General features: G+C 44.4%; 1 protein-coding gene across 1 annotated transcript in view; it reads left to right on the top strand.

Annotated features, from left to right (window-relative positions):
* The window catches only part of slit2 (slit homolog 2 (Drosophila)), a 503,804-nt gene that overhangs the window by 300,375 nt on the left and 186,834 nt on the right, over positions 1–16,595 (top strand). Inside the window, exon 5 of the mRNA XM_068037597.1 lies at positions 4,165–4,236. Coding sequence (XP_067893698.1) covers positions 4,165–4,236 — 72 coding nt within the window. The remainder of the gene's footprint in view (positions 1–4,164; positions 4,237–16,595) is intronic.

The following is a 16,595-nucleotide window of genomic DNA, read 5'->3' as shown; positions in this document are numbered from 1 at the left end:
GCATTTGGCAAGCACCACCTTTGCCACTGTACTATCTGTGCATCACATTCTGGGGCTTTTATTGTCCGGTTCTAGTTGCTTTTACAATTTGTCTCAAGGAGCTTAGCTCATTAAAGGTATTTATGAAAGCAGTCGATAGTAGTGGAGATTTATGGTTGTGCCGTTCCGAGTCCAGGGACATTGCCTTGGAGGAAAATAAAATTACCAGTAATTAAATTTACAGGCAGGGTGCCATCTATGGAAGATTTATTGCGACAAAGTTCAAAGGACAGTGAAGCTGTGTTAGTAACCAATACATTCCCGTCGATACACGATATAAGCATTGAGAGAGTCTCTCCTCCCAGAGGGTTAAACTGACAAGACTACAATAAGATTCCTTTTGAAAGTCTATAATTTCAGGGATTGCTTTTCTATTGCATCCACTCAAGATAGCGTGTTAAACAGTCACAAGGGTAACTCTGCACATTTCGATCACTCCTCTTAAATTACATTGTGTTAGCCCTTCACTGTTACACTATCTAATAATCCACATCCTCTGATCTAGCTCATTGTTTATTGTGTCCTCTCCAGCTCATATTCTTTTCTGAAAGCATGCCTTTCTTTTTACTGTGCTTTAAGACTGTGTTAGGGAGGCCCCAAAGTATTAAAAAGTACCGTGCTATAATACAATGGCAAAACTAACAATGATTTCTTATAATCCAATAATTCAGTAAAATGTTAATTTAAAGGGGTTAACTGGGGTTGAGCACAGACCTTTAGGAGTGGGGCTTCTATCAAATACTTGTATATTCAGAAGTGGTGTTCCTATTTGAATAAATTTTTTGTATTTCAAATAATTAACTGCTCTAATACATCATTACATGGTAATATTATGAAGCACATGTGCATGTGGCATTCTGAGAGAGAAGGCCGTGAACAACTGCAGCAATTGCATAGGTTCTCCTTACAAATGCATATTAATAGATCAGATATTCAGGCATTTGATTGAGGGTTCAATTGAGTGTCATATTTTAGTCTTAGTGGCCACCTGCATTTAGGAGCTGACCTTGAATCCCAGTACTAAATCTGCTCTGTGTGATGATGTTACGCAAATGACATAAACCCGCCATTTTGTATGGAAGCAGAGGCGAGGACAGTACAGAGATTGAGCACAATGCTGGAACTTCATCTATCAGATTTTGTTTTTCTTCTTCCTTGTTATTTACTTCAATCCTGAAAGGCCTTTGAAGTATTTCAGATATAAATCCCAGCTTAATCACAGCATGCAAAGCTGAAATAGTCCTGTTTTATTTTGGGGCATATTTGAAAAATGTTCAAGTGTGTAACATGAATATTGTTCTAACAATTCAGAAGGAATAATATCCTGCTAATCCTCTAGGTATCTAATTGTTATATTTGCTCAGATACTTTTTCAGACTTTCAGACTTTTTCCCTTTTTGGTACCCTGATTGTAAGTTTGATTAAATGAATGGTGAACATATTGACACATTGTTGTCAAATTAATGAGGCAACTAAAAAGAGAAAATGCTTCAAGCAAAATTGATCAGTGTCCAAAAGATATTGCGGTAAAGGGTTATATACAAGAAGTGAATTTGGCCTCTTACAAAAGATCTATGCATTTTCCACAGTATTTCAGATTCCCAGCCTTTGCAGTTTTTCTTTTTGTCTAGTTTAATAAATAATGTTGCATTTCATGGGTCTTATTGAAGTGAGCTTACTCAAAGGAAAGGCAGGACTAGCACTAGCTAACTTTTTTTTTCTGGTATGAAATGGCAATCATTTGCTTTTCAGAATGTAAGTGTATCTTATTCTAACTTCTCTAAAGCTGTCACACACTAATTTGTATTTTGCGCTTTTGTGGGCCACTGAATGAAAAGGTACATTATTGCAGTAAACAATGAGACAACAGTTATGTTTACTGGCACCAAAATGGCATTCATTCAGGATATTAGATAATAACAGTAGTGTTTGTTTTGTGAATAGAAAATTATATGCATGGAACAGAAGACACTTTATTTTTTTATTTGACGTTCGTTTGGCATACAGTAATGTAGCATTCTGAAAGTGAGCCAGAGACCAAACTCTCCTGGATTCCTCTCTGCTTGAATAAGAAAACAATGGAGGGTGTCAGAATAACTAGACACTACCCTTTCTAAATACCCATGAGTTACCCGTCAGGAGATATTGTTTGAAAGGTCAATCCAATAGAAAACACATCACATGGTGAATAACAGCTGCATTCATGCTGAGCAAGGGTGAGATTGGGCTGTTGCCATTCCGCCAGGTCCGTCATTAAGGAGGACAATGTGAAAACCCTGGTTCAAGAGTCTGAATTTCAACAGGGAAGCTCCACTCTACATTGGAGTCACACTCTCAGCACTCGTTGCTATCGAGATATCAGAGTCAGTTCTTTGCAAGAGCCCTTGGCGGTTCACATGACTGAGGAATCGCTAGCTGACAACAGCAAAATTTGAAGTGCCATCGAGTTCTTGCCATCCTGTTGTACAACTCAGTGGTAAAAATGACATATTTAGGTGATTACAAGTAAATACTACAAATAAACATACAGTGTATTAGCAAATATATTGTTGGTCTCTTTTGACCAGCTAATCGAATATGGTCCATGCCAATACATTTTGGATGATTTATTCTATAGTACTATAGCATGTCTGGAATTAGCCTTAATTATGCCAAAGCCCTGAAGTTGCCACACTCTACATCTGATGCAGAGTTTTGCTCAACGGTAGTGCAGATTGGATTGTCAGGAACAAGAGGTCCATGTGCCTGACTCACATTGCACAATCCAATGGCTGGAAATTTGGAAATGCTGTAAATCAGGTATTACCTTCTGCTACATGAAACCTCACAGTGGAAGTGCTAAAATTCTGAAGTTTAAGGCTGTTCCTTAGCACTGCCACCTGACGTTTAATGGGTTAATGCCAGACGAAAGAGGAAGGAGCCAGGTTTAATTCCTGACATGCGTTCAGTTAGTTGACCTCAGTCAGGGCAGCAGTAAGTGTGCTACAATTAATCTGAGCACCCCTGGGTTAGGCAGGAAAGCCAAGCCAGCTAGGGATCCTGCCTCTGACTGCTATTTGATCACCTCTGCTAGAACTGTTTGTGCTTTTGTCAGGTGAGGACAGGATCAGTTTCAATTGTAATTGTTCCCATAGTGATTTGGCCTGCCAACATTCCATACCTATGCTCGCACATGAAGAAAGGCCACCTGGGCAAAGTATTGGATAACTTCTAGCAGTGAGCTGGATACCGTACCTATGATTCACTATTAAAATGGATAGATGGAAAATTATTGTGGTGCGCCCACATTTCCCAATGCGCGAAGCTGGCAGGTGAGCTTACCCCCACCCCACCCCAGTGATGCAAACTTAGAAGATGGGCCTAATGTGTTATCACATTGACAAGACGAACATGATAAGATATTTATCAAGCACTACTTTAAGTAAAGTAATTCTGATTGAATGCATCATCGTTGCAGGAGCATTGCAAATAAAAAACAAACTGCAGGATGTTGTAAAACCTAGAATTGCGTTTCAATTCAGGAAGGGTTAATCCTTTTACCTTGAGCTATTATAACAATGACTAGGTCTTATTTCATTTGAAGGTGTACGATTTATTGTCAGGGCTTCTGCAGTCATATTGCATTTCACAGATTACTTAAAGTGCCTTGAAAATTGAATCAGAGCAAACAGGTCCCATCCTCTTCTGCACATTCATCATGTCAAAAGTACATAAGCAACCAGACTTTTACATTTCACTTTGCTTATTACAGGTGCTGAACTTTTCTGAATAAATGGGGAACACGAAGATCCAAAGTAAAAACTTGATAAATTCAGAATGCTTCCTTTTTATTTTGCAAAATGAAACAAAGCTCAATACTGCTTTGCCTTTATCTTTTTTTTGACAGTCTGATCTACTTTTTGTGCATATTAATATTATGCATTGTAGTGTGACTCAGGAAATGTATGAATGTTTGATAGGAGCAAAGGGACATGCAGGCGATGATGTGGTGCAAATGGAAATGTCAGGGAAAAAGTGAAGAAGCATTGCAACCAATGCAGCCATGCTATGTGAGCGAGCTTTCTTTTCTAACTGAACTCCCACCATGTCACATGCTAATTTAATTCCCTTGTTATGTTACTACAGTGACCTGAGCGAAAACCATATTCATGCTATTCCAAGGAAGGCTTTCCGAGGAGCTGTTGACATCAAAAATTTGTGAGTATCTTTCTGACTTGGTGCCTGTCGTGACTTTGGAGATGATTGATTGTTGCATAGTTTTGAAGTACTAGGCACACACGATAAAGGTTGAAAGCCTATATTCATATATCCTCCATTGCCTGTATGTAAGTGAAGGTTTTTCTAGTTGGTAGGAACAGTCTTGCCAGTAATAAATGGCCAGATGGGGACCCTAAAATCAGACATATCAACATTCCAGGTCACAACTCATAACTTGCATTGTGCTTTTTCTGCTTCATAGGGATGAATTTTCCCTTGGGCTTTGGGATCCTGACGTTGGGACCAAATGAGGGTCCCAAGCCTGCACTTGCTGATAGTGAGACCAGCTTGGTGATTTTACTGGATGCGGCCTCCTAATTGGCCATCTCTGGGCTTGCTGTCCAATTAAGGGAGGCGGGTGGGATGTAGATGCTGCAGGCCTGATCGGAGGGCCAGCAGAGCTGAAGCCTTGGCAGCCCCACTAGGGGAGGTGAGTGCTGCTGGGGTGGGTCAGAGATCAAGAGGCGCCTCCATTTTGAGGTGCCCTTGGACAGGTAAGTAAAAAATTAAAAATCAGAGGAGTCAAGCAGGCAGGCCCCTCCGGATGGCTCATTGGGTCCATGGGAGTGTCCTTCACTGCTTGAGGCCCCCTCTGTGTGGCATGGAGTCTCCCGCTCCAATGTACCTCTCGATAGCCGCAGGGAGGTGCCCCCATGAAGCTCGCCGCCTCCCCACATGTGGGGGAGGAGCTGCTCCACTGATGGCAAAATATTGGCAGCCTGGGAAAATCATTTATAATAGGGCCTTTAATTACTTAAATTGGCTTCCCGCTTTCATTCAGCGGGTAGTCAATCCATGTCCAGTCCCATCACCGGGTAACTTCCCCGGCAGTGGGACTGCATTGGGGAGCCGACCTAATGTGACTCCCTGCTATTTTCCTGGCCCCTCCTGCCTCCCAGCCTGCAAACCTGGGGCCAATAATATCCTTCCCCATGTTGCCTGCGAATGCTCTTTGCACTCACGCAGAATGTGCAAGAGCTTTATTATGGATCATAGAGTTAGAGTCATAGAGTTATTTACAGCACAGAAGGAGGCCATTTGGCCCATTGAGTCCCTTCCTACTCGCCATGGAGCAATGCATCAAATCCTTTGAATTTGAAAACTAGTATGTTAACAGGTGGGAAAACTGTAAATCTCTTCGCAAATGTGAGGTATCTGAACAGTCTCTAGTGTGACTGTGCTGGTTTATCAGTAAATGAGATGACTAAGTGAATCCATTTCCACATTCAAGCTGATGAACACCCTCTTCCCAACATGACTGGCAATAGAATCCCTGCCCACTGTCAACCACAATGTGCATTTATATAGCACCTTTAACATTGTAAAAACATCCTGAAACTCTTCACAGGTGCGTTAAAAGTCCCCACATTAAGACAATTGATTCCCACACGTCCGTGCTTGTATCTCCAATTTAATCCCTAAAACACTGCTATAATTTCCAGACAATAAATATGGGAAATGCACATATTTTACCAACGTAACTCAGTGGCTCTGATAAATGGTCCATAACACCGTGTAACACTCCTGTTGTAAAAAGCAGATCCTCTGGCTCAGTAAGAGGATATGAACATGTGAATTAAAAGCAGGAGTAGGTCACTCGGCCCCTCAAGCCTGCTCCACCATTCAACAAGATCATGGCTGATCTGATTGTAACCTCAACTCCACATTCCTGCCTGTTAACTGTTAACCTTTCACTCCTTGCTTATCAAGAATCTATCTACCTCTGCCTTTAAAATATTCAAAAACTCTGCTTCCACCACCTTTTGAGGAAGAGAGTTCCAAAGACTCACGACCCTCTGAGAGAAAAAAATTCTCCTCATCTCTGTCTTAAATGGATGACCCCTTATTTTTAAGCAGTCACCCCTAGTTCTAGCTGCATCATCTCTGGTTAAGAAAGACATTGCCCTCAGTTTTTCATGTTTTGGCTGTAAGTTCCAGCCAGTTTTACATCTTTCCTGTGTTAAATCTACCCATTGGGAGTGGGTGTCAATGTGTATGTGAACAAGCAGCTTTCAAAGGGCCGAAGGGCCTGTACTGCACTGTAATGTTCTAAAGAACACTGCCCATTTTCAGGTAGACATTTTCCCTCAAATATAAGGTTGGTTTTTGAAGCACTTATCACAGGTCTTCATGCTTGATAATAAAGAACATCAGCTGACACCAGAGCTGGATGGCTCACAGCCATCATTATTTCGGCAACCACATTTGTAGACCCTGGCACTCCAATCCCATAATGACCAACTGAAACTGTTCTGCAGGCTCTAGGTCTCTATGGAGACAGTGCCATCAGCTGTATAGGGTCTAGACTTCCAATCACAATCAGGGCCATTTTCTGTTATGGCCCTGCCTCCTTGCAGGCTAGCAGAGGGTACATCTGCAGCGTCAGCTATTTTCTAGCTACTGATACGTCAAACAAATGGCTGATTTTTCAGGGCCAGCATTTTCATCTCCTTTTGGACTAAATAGCATATGGGATTGGGTGTGGGTGTGGGTTAAATCAAGAAAACTTCTGGGCATGTCGGGAAGCTGGCTCCAACCTTCCACCTCTTGGTTTTGTGGAGATGGGACAAGGGGCTGGCAGCCAACTCGCTCCCAGAAGGCAGATTGGCATTTTGAATGTACTGATGAGGCCGCCAGCCTCTGATTTAACCTGCTTTGTAGGTTTTACTGTGGGGGATTGGGTTTTTCTGACCTCGGGGAAACCCGGCAGCTGAAAGGTGGTAAGGACAGCTTTTGGGAGTAGGTAAGTGCCTTTACAGCACTGCGTGTGGGCGAGGAGGTGTTCCATCCCTCGATCCCCCAAGCTATCAAACCCCCATCATACAAAGGCCTGGGGGTCAGATTGGGATCAGAGCCATTCCCCCGGGATCTGACAACCACCCCCCATCCCTCTCCATCCCCTAGGCCAAAAGAGGCAGCACTCAGGGAGACCTGAACATCTGGGTTTTCTGTCTGAAACTTTGCTCCTTGACTATGTTGCCTGCCCGTTAATATCCAGGCCCTCAATTGCAATCATATATTTTCCTCACAGAATCTTGAATGCTTCCAAATCAATGATAATGTTTGTGTGCATAAGTATGATGTCAATGAGCGCTTCATCCTTCCTCCATTCATGTGTCAGTGCTGGTGCTAAAGTGTAACATTGGTTGTTTGCAGCAATTTCCAGCACATAAAAAAGCTAGCTGCAACCTTCAGGAACAATAATTCCTTGTTCCTCCCTTCCCCAAGACACAGCAGTGAAAATCTATGGTGCTAAATAGGGTGAGAAATTTGGAAAGGTTAATTTGGAAAACTTGCTTTAGCCAGTAGCTGAGAGCTAGTGGAAAATTCCTTTGCAACAAAGAGAATGATGGTAGTATGGATTTAGACTTGCTGATGTCCTCCTGCTTATTCAAAAACAGCCTTTGGCTAGTATTGGGTTTCCCACTGTGGTGATGCTTTTCAGACACTTATTTCACTCTCAGTACATATATCCCTTGTGCTTAGTTTTGTGTTTTAATCAATGATGAAACTGCCACTTTATTGAAAGTATAGTTGTTGGATATGACAAGAGTAGATGGATGAGCTACAATACCTTAAGGAATGACTTTAGTTAATTCACTCTTCCTCAAGCCTTTTGTATTTTCTTGGCATATTTCCCCTGCTGTGGAGAATGCAACGATTCTTCCTTGTTAAAGATTTATGTAGCCTAAGGCATTGGGGTTCCCAGCTCATCCCCTTGTCTGCGTGCGGATCATTGAAAGAGGATGAAAAATCTCTTTATTGTCAATAACTTGCTTCCATGTTTGCCCTGGAGATTTTTTGATAGCATTCTGTTAGAGTCTTAGATGAATGAACCAGTAGAAAGGGTATGACATTGTTGTCACAGAAACATTTTCCCTTTCGACTAAACAAATATGTCTCTTTCAGCACCACCTTACTGGCAAGTTCATGTTTAAAGTTTTTCAGGCCCCATGAAGCCTACTACGTTGTCAGCACCTGGTCTTAACCTCCTACATGTCTCATCCCATCTGGTTTGTAAAATTCAACAAGAGCACTTTGTTTTGATTGACAAACCAATTGCTAAACACAGTTACCTTATAATCTGGACATCCTTTATTTTTGCATTTGGCAATTTGTTCATATCATTTATATTTTTACCCCCATTGGTTCTGTCAGTTGTTATTGAATCTCAGTAAAGAAAATGAGGGCTGCTCTTCGCAGTTAGAAACGAAGCAAGTCATATTGAGCCAGAGCAGGACATAGATTTGAACGTGATACTTAGGCCACATTTATTTTAAACTGCACAGTTTTAAAAGAATGCACATCAATGTCAGAAAACTTCCTCGCCCTCACCTTTTGGATAGTGATACTAACATTTCTGTTTTCACTTTTCCACCATGAGCCATAAATCATTCTTGCTCAAGGGTGAACACTCTGCATGCTTCATTGTTACCTTGACGAGGGATGCTGAAATAAGACCGGTAAAGAAAAGTATAATTAAATGCTATGAAACAAAGATAAAAAATAATCTGCAAATGAGGAGACCCTTTTTAACTAACTAATTTGAGAAATGCAGTACTAAATATTTCCCCTCGAGCTGCAGCCTTGTGTACCTAGGTAGCAGAAATGACTTAAGAGTGGGGCTGGAGCTGTGTCAGCACAGGAAAATGCGATATAGACCAACATGCAATTCGCCTTTCTTCAAATTAATCCGCAGACCACATTAGGCAAATTTGATGATATGAGAATTTCCAATTTGTCAAGTAACAATTTCTCTTTTGTGTTGTGTCAGGAATCCAGTTTGTGCCATTGTAGTAATTTAAATTGCTTTGTTGAATTAAGCTTGAGGTTAAAGAATAATGTTATAGATAAATCTTATTACATAAACTATAAAAAAAAAGCTACTGGCTGAAAGATTAATAAAATAGCCTTTAAAAAAAAATCAAGCTTTTTAAAATTAGATAACCATCTTCTAGCCTTGGTGGAGAAGCAAGATATTAAAGGATGCTACAGAGAGCGACGGGACAGTGTAACTAAACATAACTCTGGTCGTTGGCCAGTGCTGATTAGAATGTATTTCAAAGTGATTGGGACTAAGCCACCAAGGAACCCAGGAGTGAAGGTGTCACAGAACTGCCTCACAGGCAGATGGCTGGAATCCATCAGGAAACTACTGGCAATTTTCTCTTTGTCTCTCTCTTGCTCACTGTTTCACTCTCCCTCTCACTTTTTCATATACACTGAAATTTTGTCACAGCAGTGGAGATAGGCTGGGAGGTGTGTCAGTGTCGGGTGGCAAAATGCCACTGAATAGTGCCGGGACAGAAGCCCAATGTCTTTACACCGGTTACAGTCAGGTGAGGAGGGGTCGAAGGGCTTCCTTCTTTTCCCTCTCCTTGTTTGACTACAACAGGTTTAATTCTTTTTTAAAGTGGATGTGCTGACCAATTCAGTAGGTGTTCATCAGAACTCTGAACAATGTCGACATGGCCAGGCAGCGACCAAGTGCAAATAGCGGAAGGAGCATTTGGAAATTCCAGCATCCCATCCACTCGCCTCATCAAACTCCATCTGCCCCACCTGTAGCAGAGTGTGCAGATCCAGAATTGGACTATTCAGTCATCTAAGGACCCACAACCCTAGAATGGAAGAAAGTCATCCTCGTTCCCGAGGGACAGCCTAAGAAGAAGAAGATAAATAGACATAGACTAAAACTGTGGTCAGTTCTGATGAAGGGTCACTGACCTGAAGCGTTAACTCTGCTTCTCTCTTCACAGATGCTGCCAGACCTGCTGAGTATTTCCAGCATTTTTTGTTTTTATTTCAGATTTCTAGCATCTACAGTATTTTGCTTTTATATAAGGTTAACTTTATTGTCCCTAAACCGAAATAATAAAAATAATAAACTACGCACCAACCTTTACTCGCACACACACTGGAGGTTTACACACACACAAATAGGTTACAGAGTGGAGAAAGGTAGATTGGTTGAGTTGGAATCCATAGAAAAAGCGGTATACGGTCTGTGGGGTTTGGTGATTTGGTTGGTTTCTAGCTGAATTCAATGGTCCTGAGGCTTTTAGTTTTCAGAGCTAGATGACTGGTTCAGTGGGTCTCTTGGAGACAGCAATGCAGATGGTTTCCTCTAACGGTGTTTCTGATTGTAGCCAGAGTATGCAAAGATGGTCAGTCAACAAGCAGGATTTGAAGCTTTCAAGCTGGAATGGAGAGAGAGAGAGACCCACCCCACCCCACTTGGGTGTAGCATGTGTCAGTCAAGTGGATTAAAGAAAATTATCATTCAACAAAGCAAGTTGGCGTGACACACTCATAGGGGATATTCCCGGAGACAGCCAGGCTGCTGGGTGGAGGCCTTGCTTTAAGGTGGCAGGCAGGCAATTGAACCTGTTAAACAGGCAATTAATGACAAATTTACAAGGTATTCACAATTTTGTGAGGGGCACACAAGAACAACAGAGCTTCAGAGCCTCACCATCTATGTAAGGAGACGGAAGCTCAGCAGAAGGTCAGTTTTGGCTCCAGTTGGCAGCCATTGTGAGAAGTAGCATGGCAGTGTAGGGAGGGTGAGAGAGAATAAACTGCTGCATTGGCAATCTGGAGCCTGGCCAAAATTGGCGAGCACATTGGAGGCATTCAGATTGAGTGTCCTCTCTGGCTTGCAACATATGTTTACAGAGAAAGGGAAGTGAGAGGCTTTGCAAAGTGAGTGCAGCAATTTACATTGAGTCTCATTTAGTTTCGAGACCTCCAGTGAGGAGGAGAATCAGAAAGGGAGAGAGCTGCACCCACTGGGAGCAGGGCTGTAGTATCCAGTGATGCACTAGGATTATGAGTCTGGAAGGAGGCATGGACGAGGAGGATGCAGAGGGGATGCTGTTCTCCAGAGAAGGTTTACTGTCAAAGGCTCTGCTTCCTGCAAATGTCAAAGCAGCAGTGTCATCAAAGACTGCGCCTCTCCAGGGAAGCGGTCAATGAACTGTGCACCTTGATGGAGGAGGAGCTGAGCCCAATGGGAAGAGGTGGGCACTATTGCCTGTGGTGGTGAAGGTCATAGTGGCACTGAAGCTTTATGCCTCCTGATCATCCCAGGGATCCTCTGGAGACATCAGTGGGATTTCCCAGTCTGCGGTTCATCGCTGCATTAAGATGGTCACAAATGCCATGTTGAAGAGGGCCGGCCAATATGTGCTCTTTTTCACCAATCTGGCCAGTCAGCCAGAGAGGGCTGTAGGATTTGCAGCCATCGCTGGATTCCCCAGGTGCAGGGTGTGATTGACTTCACGCATGTGGCCATCACAGACCAATCGGAAGGGCTTCCACTTGCTGAATGTGCAAATGGTTTGCAGGTGTACAAGCTTTTCAGTCTCCCCATGCACCTTCAAGGATGGATACTGGGTGATAAGGGCTACCCACTGAAGACATGGCTCCTTACACCTGTGCGGAAGCCCAGTGCAGATGTAGCGAAGACATACAACAGCTGCCATGTGACAACTCAAATGACCATTGAGCAAGCCATTGGGCTTCTGAAAATCCGGTTTAGATGCCTTTATAGATCTGGTGAAGCCCTTCAATATGTTCCATCAAGATTCTCATGTATTCTGGCCGTGTGCTCTGCACAACCTGGCGCTAAAGAGGGAAAAGCTTTGGATAATGAGGACATTCTATGTGATGACTCCCCTAAGGATGAAGATTTGGAGGGGCCTGCTGACCAGATGGACCATGGTGATGCACCTGTGGGACCCCAGGCAAAGCGCAATGAAATACACGCAACGGAGGCTTGTGAGTCACCAATACAGTCACGTTTCTCCTGAGCTTTCCTTAGACGCCCATTTAAGCAAATAAATCTTCTACCTTCTACAGCCCTGTTGCCCTTTCCTTGAATGCCTTACTATTTCATTGGACCCGTCATGACATCAAGCCAATTCATGGATAATGCATTGACCTAATGCTGTCTGGTCCTTCCCATCACACTCTTTGCAAGAACAATCAAACTATTAATGGCCCAGTGGTGGATAAATGAGTAAAGAATTCTTTTTGTGGTGCAGCATATCAGACTTTATTAAAGACAAATAAATGGCAAGGTGCCATCAAACTACATAATATAACCCCGTGAAACCCAGGTGCAAATAGGTGGACTTTCTCGTGCACTTGCAGGCGCTCCTACGTGATGCTCCTACATGGTGCTCCCCCTGCACTGTCAGCTGAGGTGGAGGCAGGCTGCTTACTTTTCTGCTTCATGGCTTTAGATGGCCCTGGCAGTCGTCTTCTGGTTGCCCGAGGCTTAGAGGGCCCTGGCATATGGGGGACTTGCTGCACCTATGCCTCTGTCTTCGTGGTTTCATCAGGCACTGGTGTTACCCTCAGCGGGGATGAGGACCCGCCATCCATGTCAGGAGTGCTTTGAGAGGAGCCCCTGGTACTTCAGGCAGCTGCTCCTCTACCCTTTCAGGGCACACTTGTCCCTCCCTGCTCACCTGAGGAGCAGGAGCACCTGTCGATGACTCCAGGTTTCTTGTACCACTCTCCTCCAGCCATTGCACAAAACGGAGGTGCCGATGGCATGCAGTTCTGCACACATCTCCGGCATCCACTGTGTGGGATGCTGGATGTTGGTTTCCATGACGGTCGCCACTGTCTTAATGCAGGATGCCATTCGCACATACACCAGAGACATAGCTGCACTTATGGCCTGGATGGACTCCTCTATCATTTGTGCATTGGTGCCCAAAGTCTCTGGAAGCTCTGCCAGATGTTCATACACCTCATGCTGCACCTCCAGCATCTGCTGCCTTGTCGTTGACTGTAGAGGTATGTCATCAGCCTGAAGCTGAGCATCATTATGCCCGCCCACATCCTCCAAGTGTGAATGACCGCAGCTGTCAGTGCCTCTGTCAGCTGCTCGGGTGTGTCTGTACTGTGCTCACCAGAGTGTGTCACAGTTGTTATATGCACATGATTGCCCACTGACGTGAAAGTATCTGTGATGTTGTAGGGTGCGGAGGAATGTTGTGACACTGCATCGTCTCAGGTCTCCTCTTTCTTAGAGGTGCAAAGCTGTCCCACAGGCTCAGCAACTGCCTGTTCTTCCACTTGTCCTGCAAGAGAAAGAAGAGTGATGAGAGGGCATCATGTGTTACAGTACATCCTTCTGAGTACTCATCCTCTGGAGCTCAATGTGATCAGTGATGGTCACATGAGTGCTAGACTTATTGCTCGCCAGTGGGTGTATTGTCCTCATCCATTAGGGCACTCACTGTCTGGTGGCTCCACACCTGCCTCAGCATCAGCAACAGGCTGCTCTGCCTTCATGCCTCCTAGTTCCATGGCCTGCTCTTCCATTGGTGTCAGGAGCACACCGCCTCCAGTTCTCCTTCTCTCACTTGCATTGTGAACTCTCTTCTCCTGCAAGCACAGAAATTAACATTATCACTCACCCATCATAGATACGTACCACACCTATGTTGGTGGCAGCCTCACTGTCCATCATAGTACTACAGGGAGGCCTGCTGCATGTGGTCGTTCAGTACTAGCAGTGCAAGGGTCAACTCTAGCTGACCAGTGTCCTCTACAGAGAGGCTAACATGCATGTCAGCCATTGTGGCTGCCTGGACATTGCCGCTGACTGGGTGGGCACCCCCTTGTCCAATTTCATATTTATCTTTTATAACATCTAAGACTGCAAGCTTGCGCTGCACTCACATTGCCAGACCGCATCAGGTCATTGATCCTCTTCCGCACCGCAGCCATGTACGTGAGATCACCCCTCAGCTAATCATCTCCTCTGCAATGTCCAGCCATGCCCTGTTCGTCTGCCTAGCCAACCTCCTCCCCTGTCCCGAGGGAAAAGGACTTCCCTCCATGCCCTTGTCACCTGGAGGAGCACATCCAGGGAGGCATCAGAAAACCTGGGCATCACCCTTGCTCTGGCTGCTCCCATCACCCAAACACACCTGTTGTCAGGCCTCCCTCTCAATGTCCTCCTGTGCTCCTGCCTTTCAATAGATTGCTGGTTGCTTTTTAAACATGGCGCCTGCCTGACATGCCCCAATACATCACCCGCTTGCGCTGTCTAACTGGCCTTCTCCCATGCCTGCCAGCTATTAATTGGATGGCCCCAACAATATTGTTGTTTCACTTCCGTCCTCTCCCCCCGCCCACCTGCTATCTGCGTGACCATACCATCCACTTTGCATCCTGACATCGGGACTTCGTTGTTGCCAACACCATCTCGCCCACTCTTTTTCTCAATCTCCCACTCCCCCACTTTAATTCTTTCATTGAAATTAATGGAAAGAAAATCTGACCAGATCTGCAAGAGGAATGCAAGTCTACTCGCGAGATTTTCCTTTCCAAATGGGTAAAGATCAAAATCTGCCCCTATCTGATCTAGAACATTGCCCCCTTTTGGAATAAAAACAGAAATTGTTAGAAATACTCAGCAAGTCTGGCAGCATCTGTGGAAATAGAAACAGAGTTAACGGGCAGTATCTTCTGTGAGACAAAACCGGCGGTCTGCCCACGCCAGTCGCATGTCGTGGAGCCGCTGCAATCTTCTGTGCGGCGGCTCACTTGAATGGCTGGGTTGGGGCGCCCCTTCCCCCCGCCCGATCACATGGAGGGGTTCGTCCCCGGCAAGGGCGTCAGCCCTACAGGCAGATTTAAATACTTAAAGATAAAGTGAATTAAAAAAAGACATTTATTTTGCCCCTCTCCCACCCCCGCAATAACCATAAAATTATTAACTTTCGCTATTCCACCCACTCCCAAAACACTCTCCTTTTCAACCTGACCTACCTCACCCCCCCCCCCCAAACTGCATAAACTTTAACCTCCAACTCTTCCTGCCATCCCCTACACCAATGATGCTCCTTTGACCCCATTGCCCCCCATCCCGCACTGAGAAACTTACCGCCTCCCCCCTCCCCACCAGTGTGGCTCCTCATTTCCCCGGACGGGGATACGAAGGCGCGGGAGTGCCGACCACCGGGTCAAAGATCAGAGTGGGAACTTAGACGGCGATGTAAGTATGATTAATTAATTAATTAATTAATTTTAATATATTTAAATATGAAAATGGGGGTCCCGCCACCGACCTGCCGGTGTGGGGTGGGGGGGAGGTGGGGAGGGTGCCACGAGGCCTCGCCGCCACCGGTAATATCGGGCTGGGCCCTCCTGGCGTCGGGGTGCGTGGTGGCCCGGAGACATCTTCAGGCTCCCCCCCCCCCGCCCCAACCCCCCACCACAGACCCCGACAGCTGAGGGAGAATTAAATCCAGCCCAACGTTTCAGGTCTGTGACCTTTCATCACAACGGATGTCCTTTTTTGGGCATCCTCGCTATAGACGGAAAGAAAAAAGAGCCATGAAGAAACAAACAGATTCAATTGTGAGTCCGTGCTTACTTATACTGGATGTAGATAAATAGCTGCATCTCAAAGCTCCAGTCATTCAATTCTCTGAAGTAGCAATTTGCTCATCAACAAACTTTGCTGAGTAGCTCAGAATGCTCATTTCAAGGGGAATACCTCCATTTAAATGACCTAAAAGCAAAATTCAGCAAAAACACTGTAGTCTTGGCCATGTCAGGAAAGATGTACTGATCTTGGAGGTTGCAGTGCAGACTCACAGGAATAATACCAGGGCTTAAAAGAATAAATTATGTGGACAAGTTACATAATCTTGGCTTGTATTCCCTTGCATTAGGTTATGGTGTGATATAATCAGGGTGTTTAAAACAATAAACAGATAAAGGGAGCAAGGAAGCATAATCTTAAAACTAGAGCTAAGCTATTTGAGTGAAATCAGGAAGTTTTTTTTACGCAAAGTGTAGCGAAAATCTGGATGCTACATCAGTTGAAATTTTCAAGACTGAGATCGATAGATCTTTGTTATAAAGGGCACCAAGGGCTAAGGAACATAGGTGGCTCAATGAACAGATCAGCCACGATGTAATAAAATAACAAAAAGTCTCGAGGAGTTGAATGGCTTACTCCTGTTCCTTCTATGTTTCTATGTTTTTGCTATCTGTGCAATGGCACTCACATAACTGTGTCTTTACACTCTTGTTACACTACCTCACCAACCACTAGCTGCAGAGAGAACTATGCGTGAGATAGAATAGCTTTAAAAATGGGAACTATATGATTCAGAACGCTGGTCAGGGATGATTTGCTTTGGGCAGGGTGTAAACCACCTGCCATCTCAGGATCCAGCATCTTGCTCTATTGCCAGAGTTGAATTTCACACCTAAGCTATCAATTAGCAAAGTCCCTTCTTTGTTTGGATTGCAAGAGCAAT

The sequence above is a fragment of the Heterodontus francisci genome, chromosome 1 (genome assembly GCF_036365525.1).
Source record: "Heterodontus francisci isolate sHetFra1 chromosome 1, sHetFra1.hap1, whole genome shotgun sequence".
Taxonomy (NCBI): Eukaryota; Metazoa; Chordata; class Chondrichthyes; order Heterodontiformes; family Heterodontidae; genus Heterodontus; species Heterodontus francisci.
This window is presented reverse-complemented; position numbering and strand designations above follow the sequence as displayed.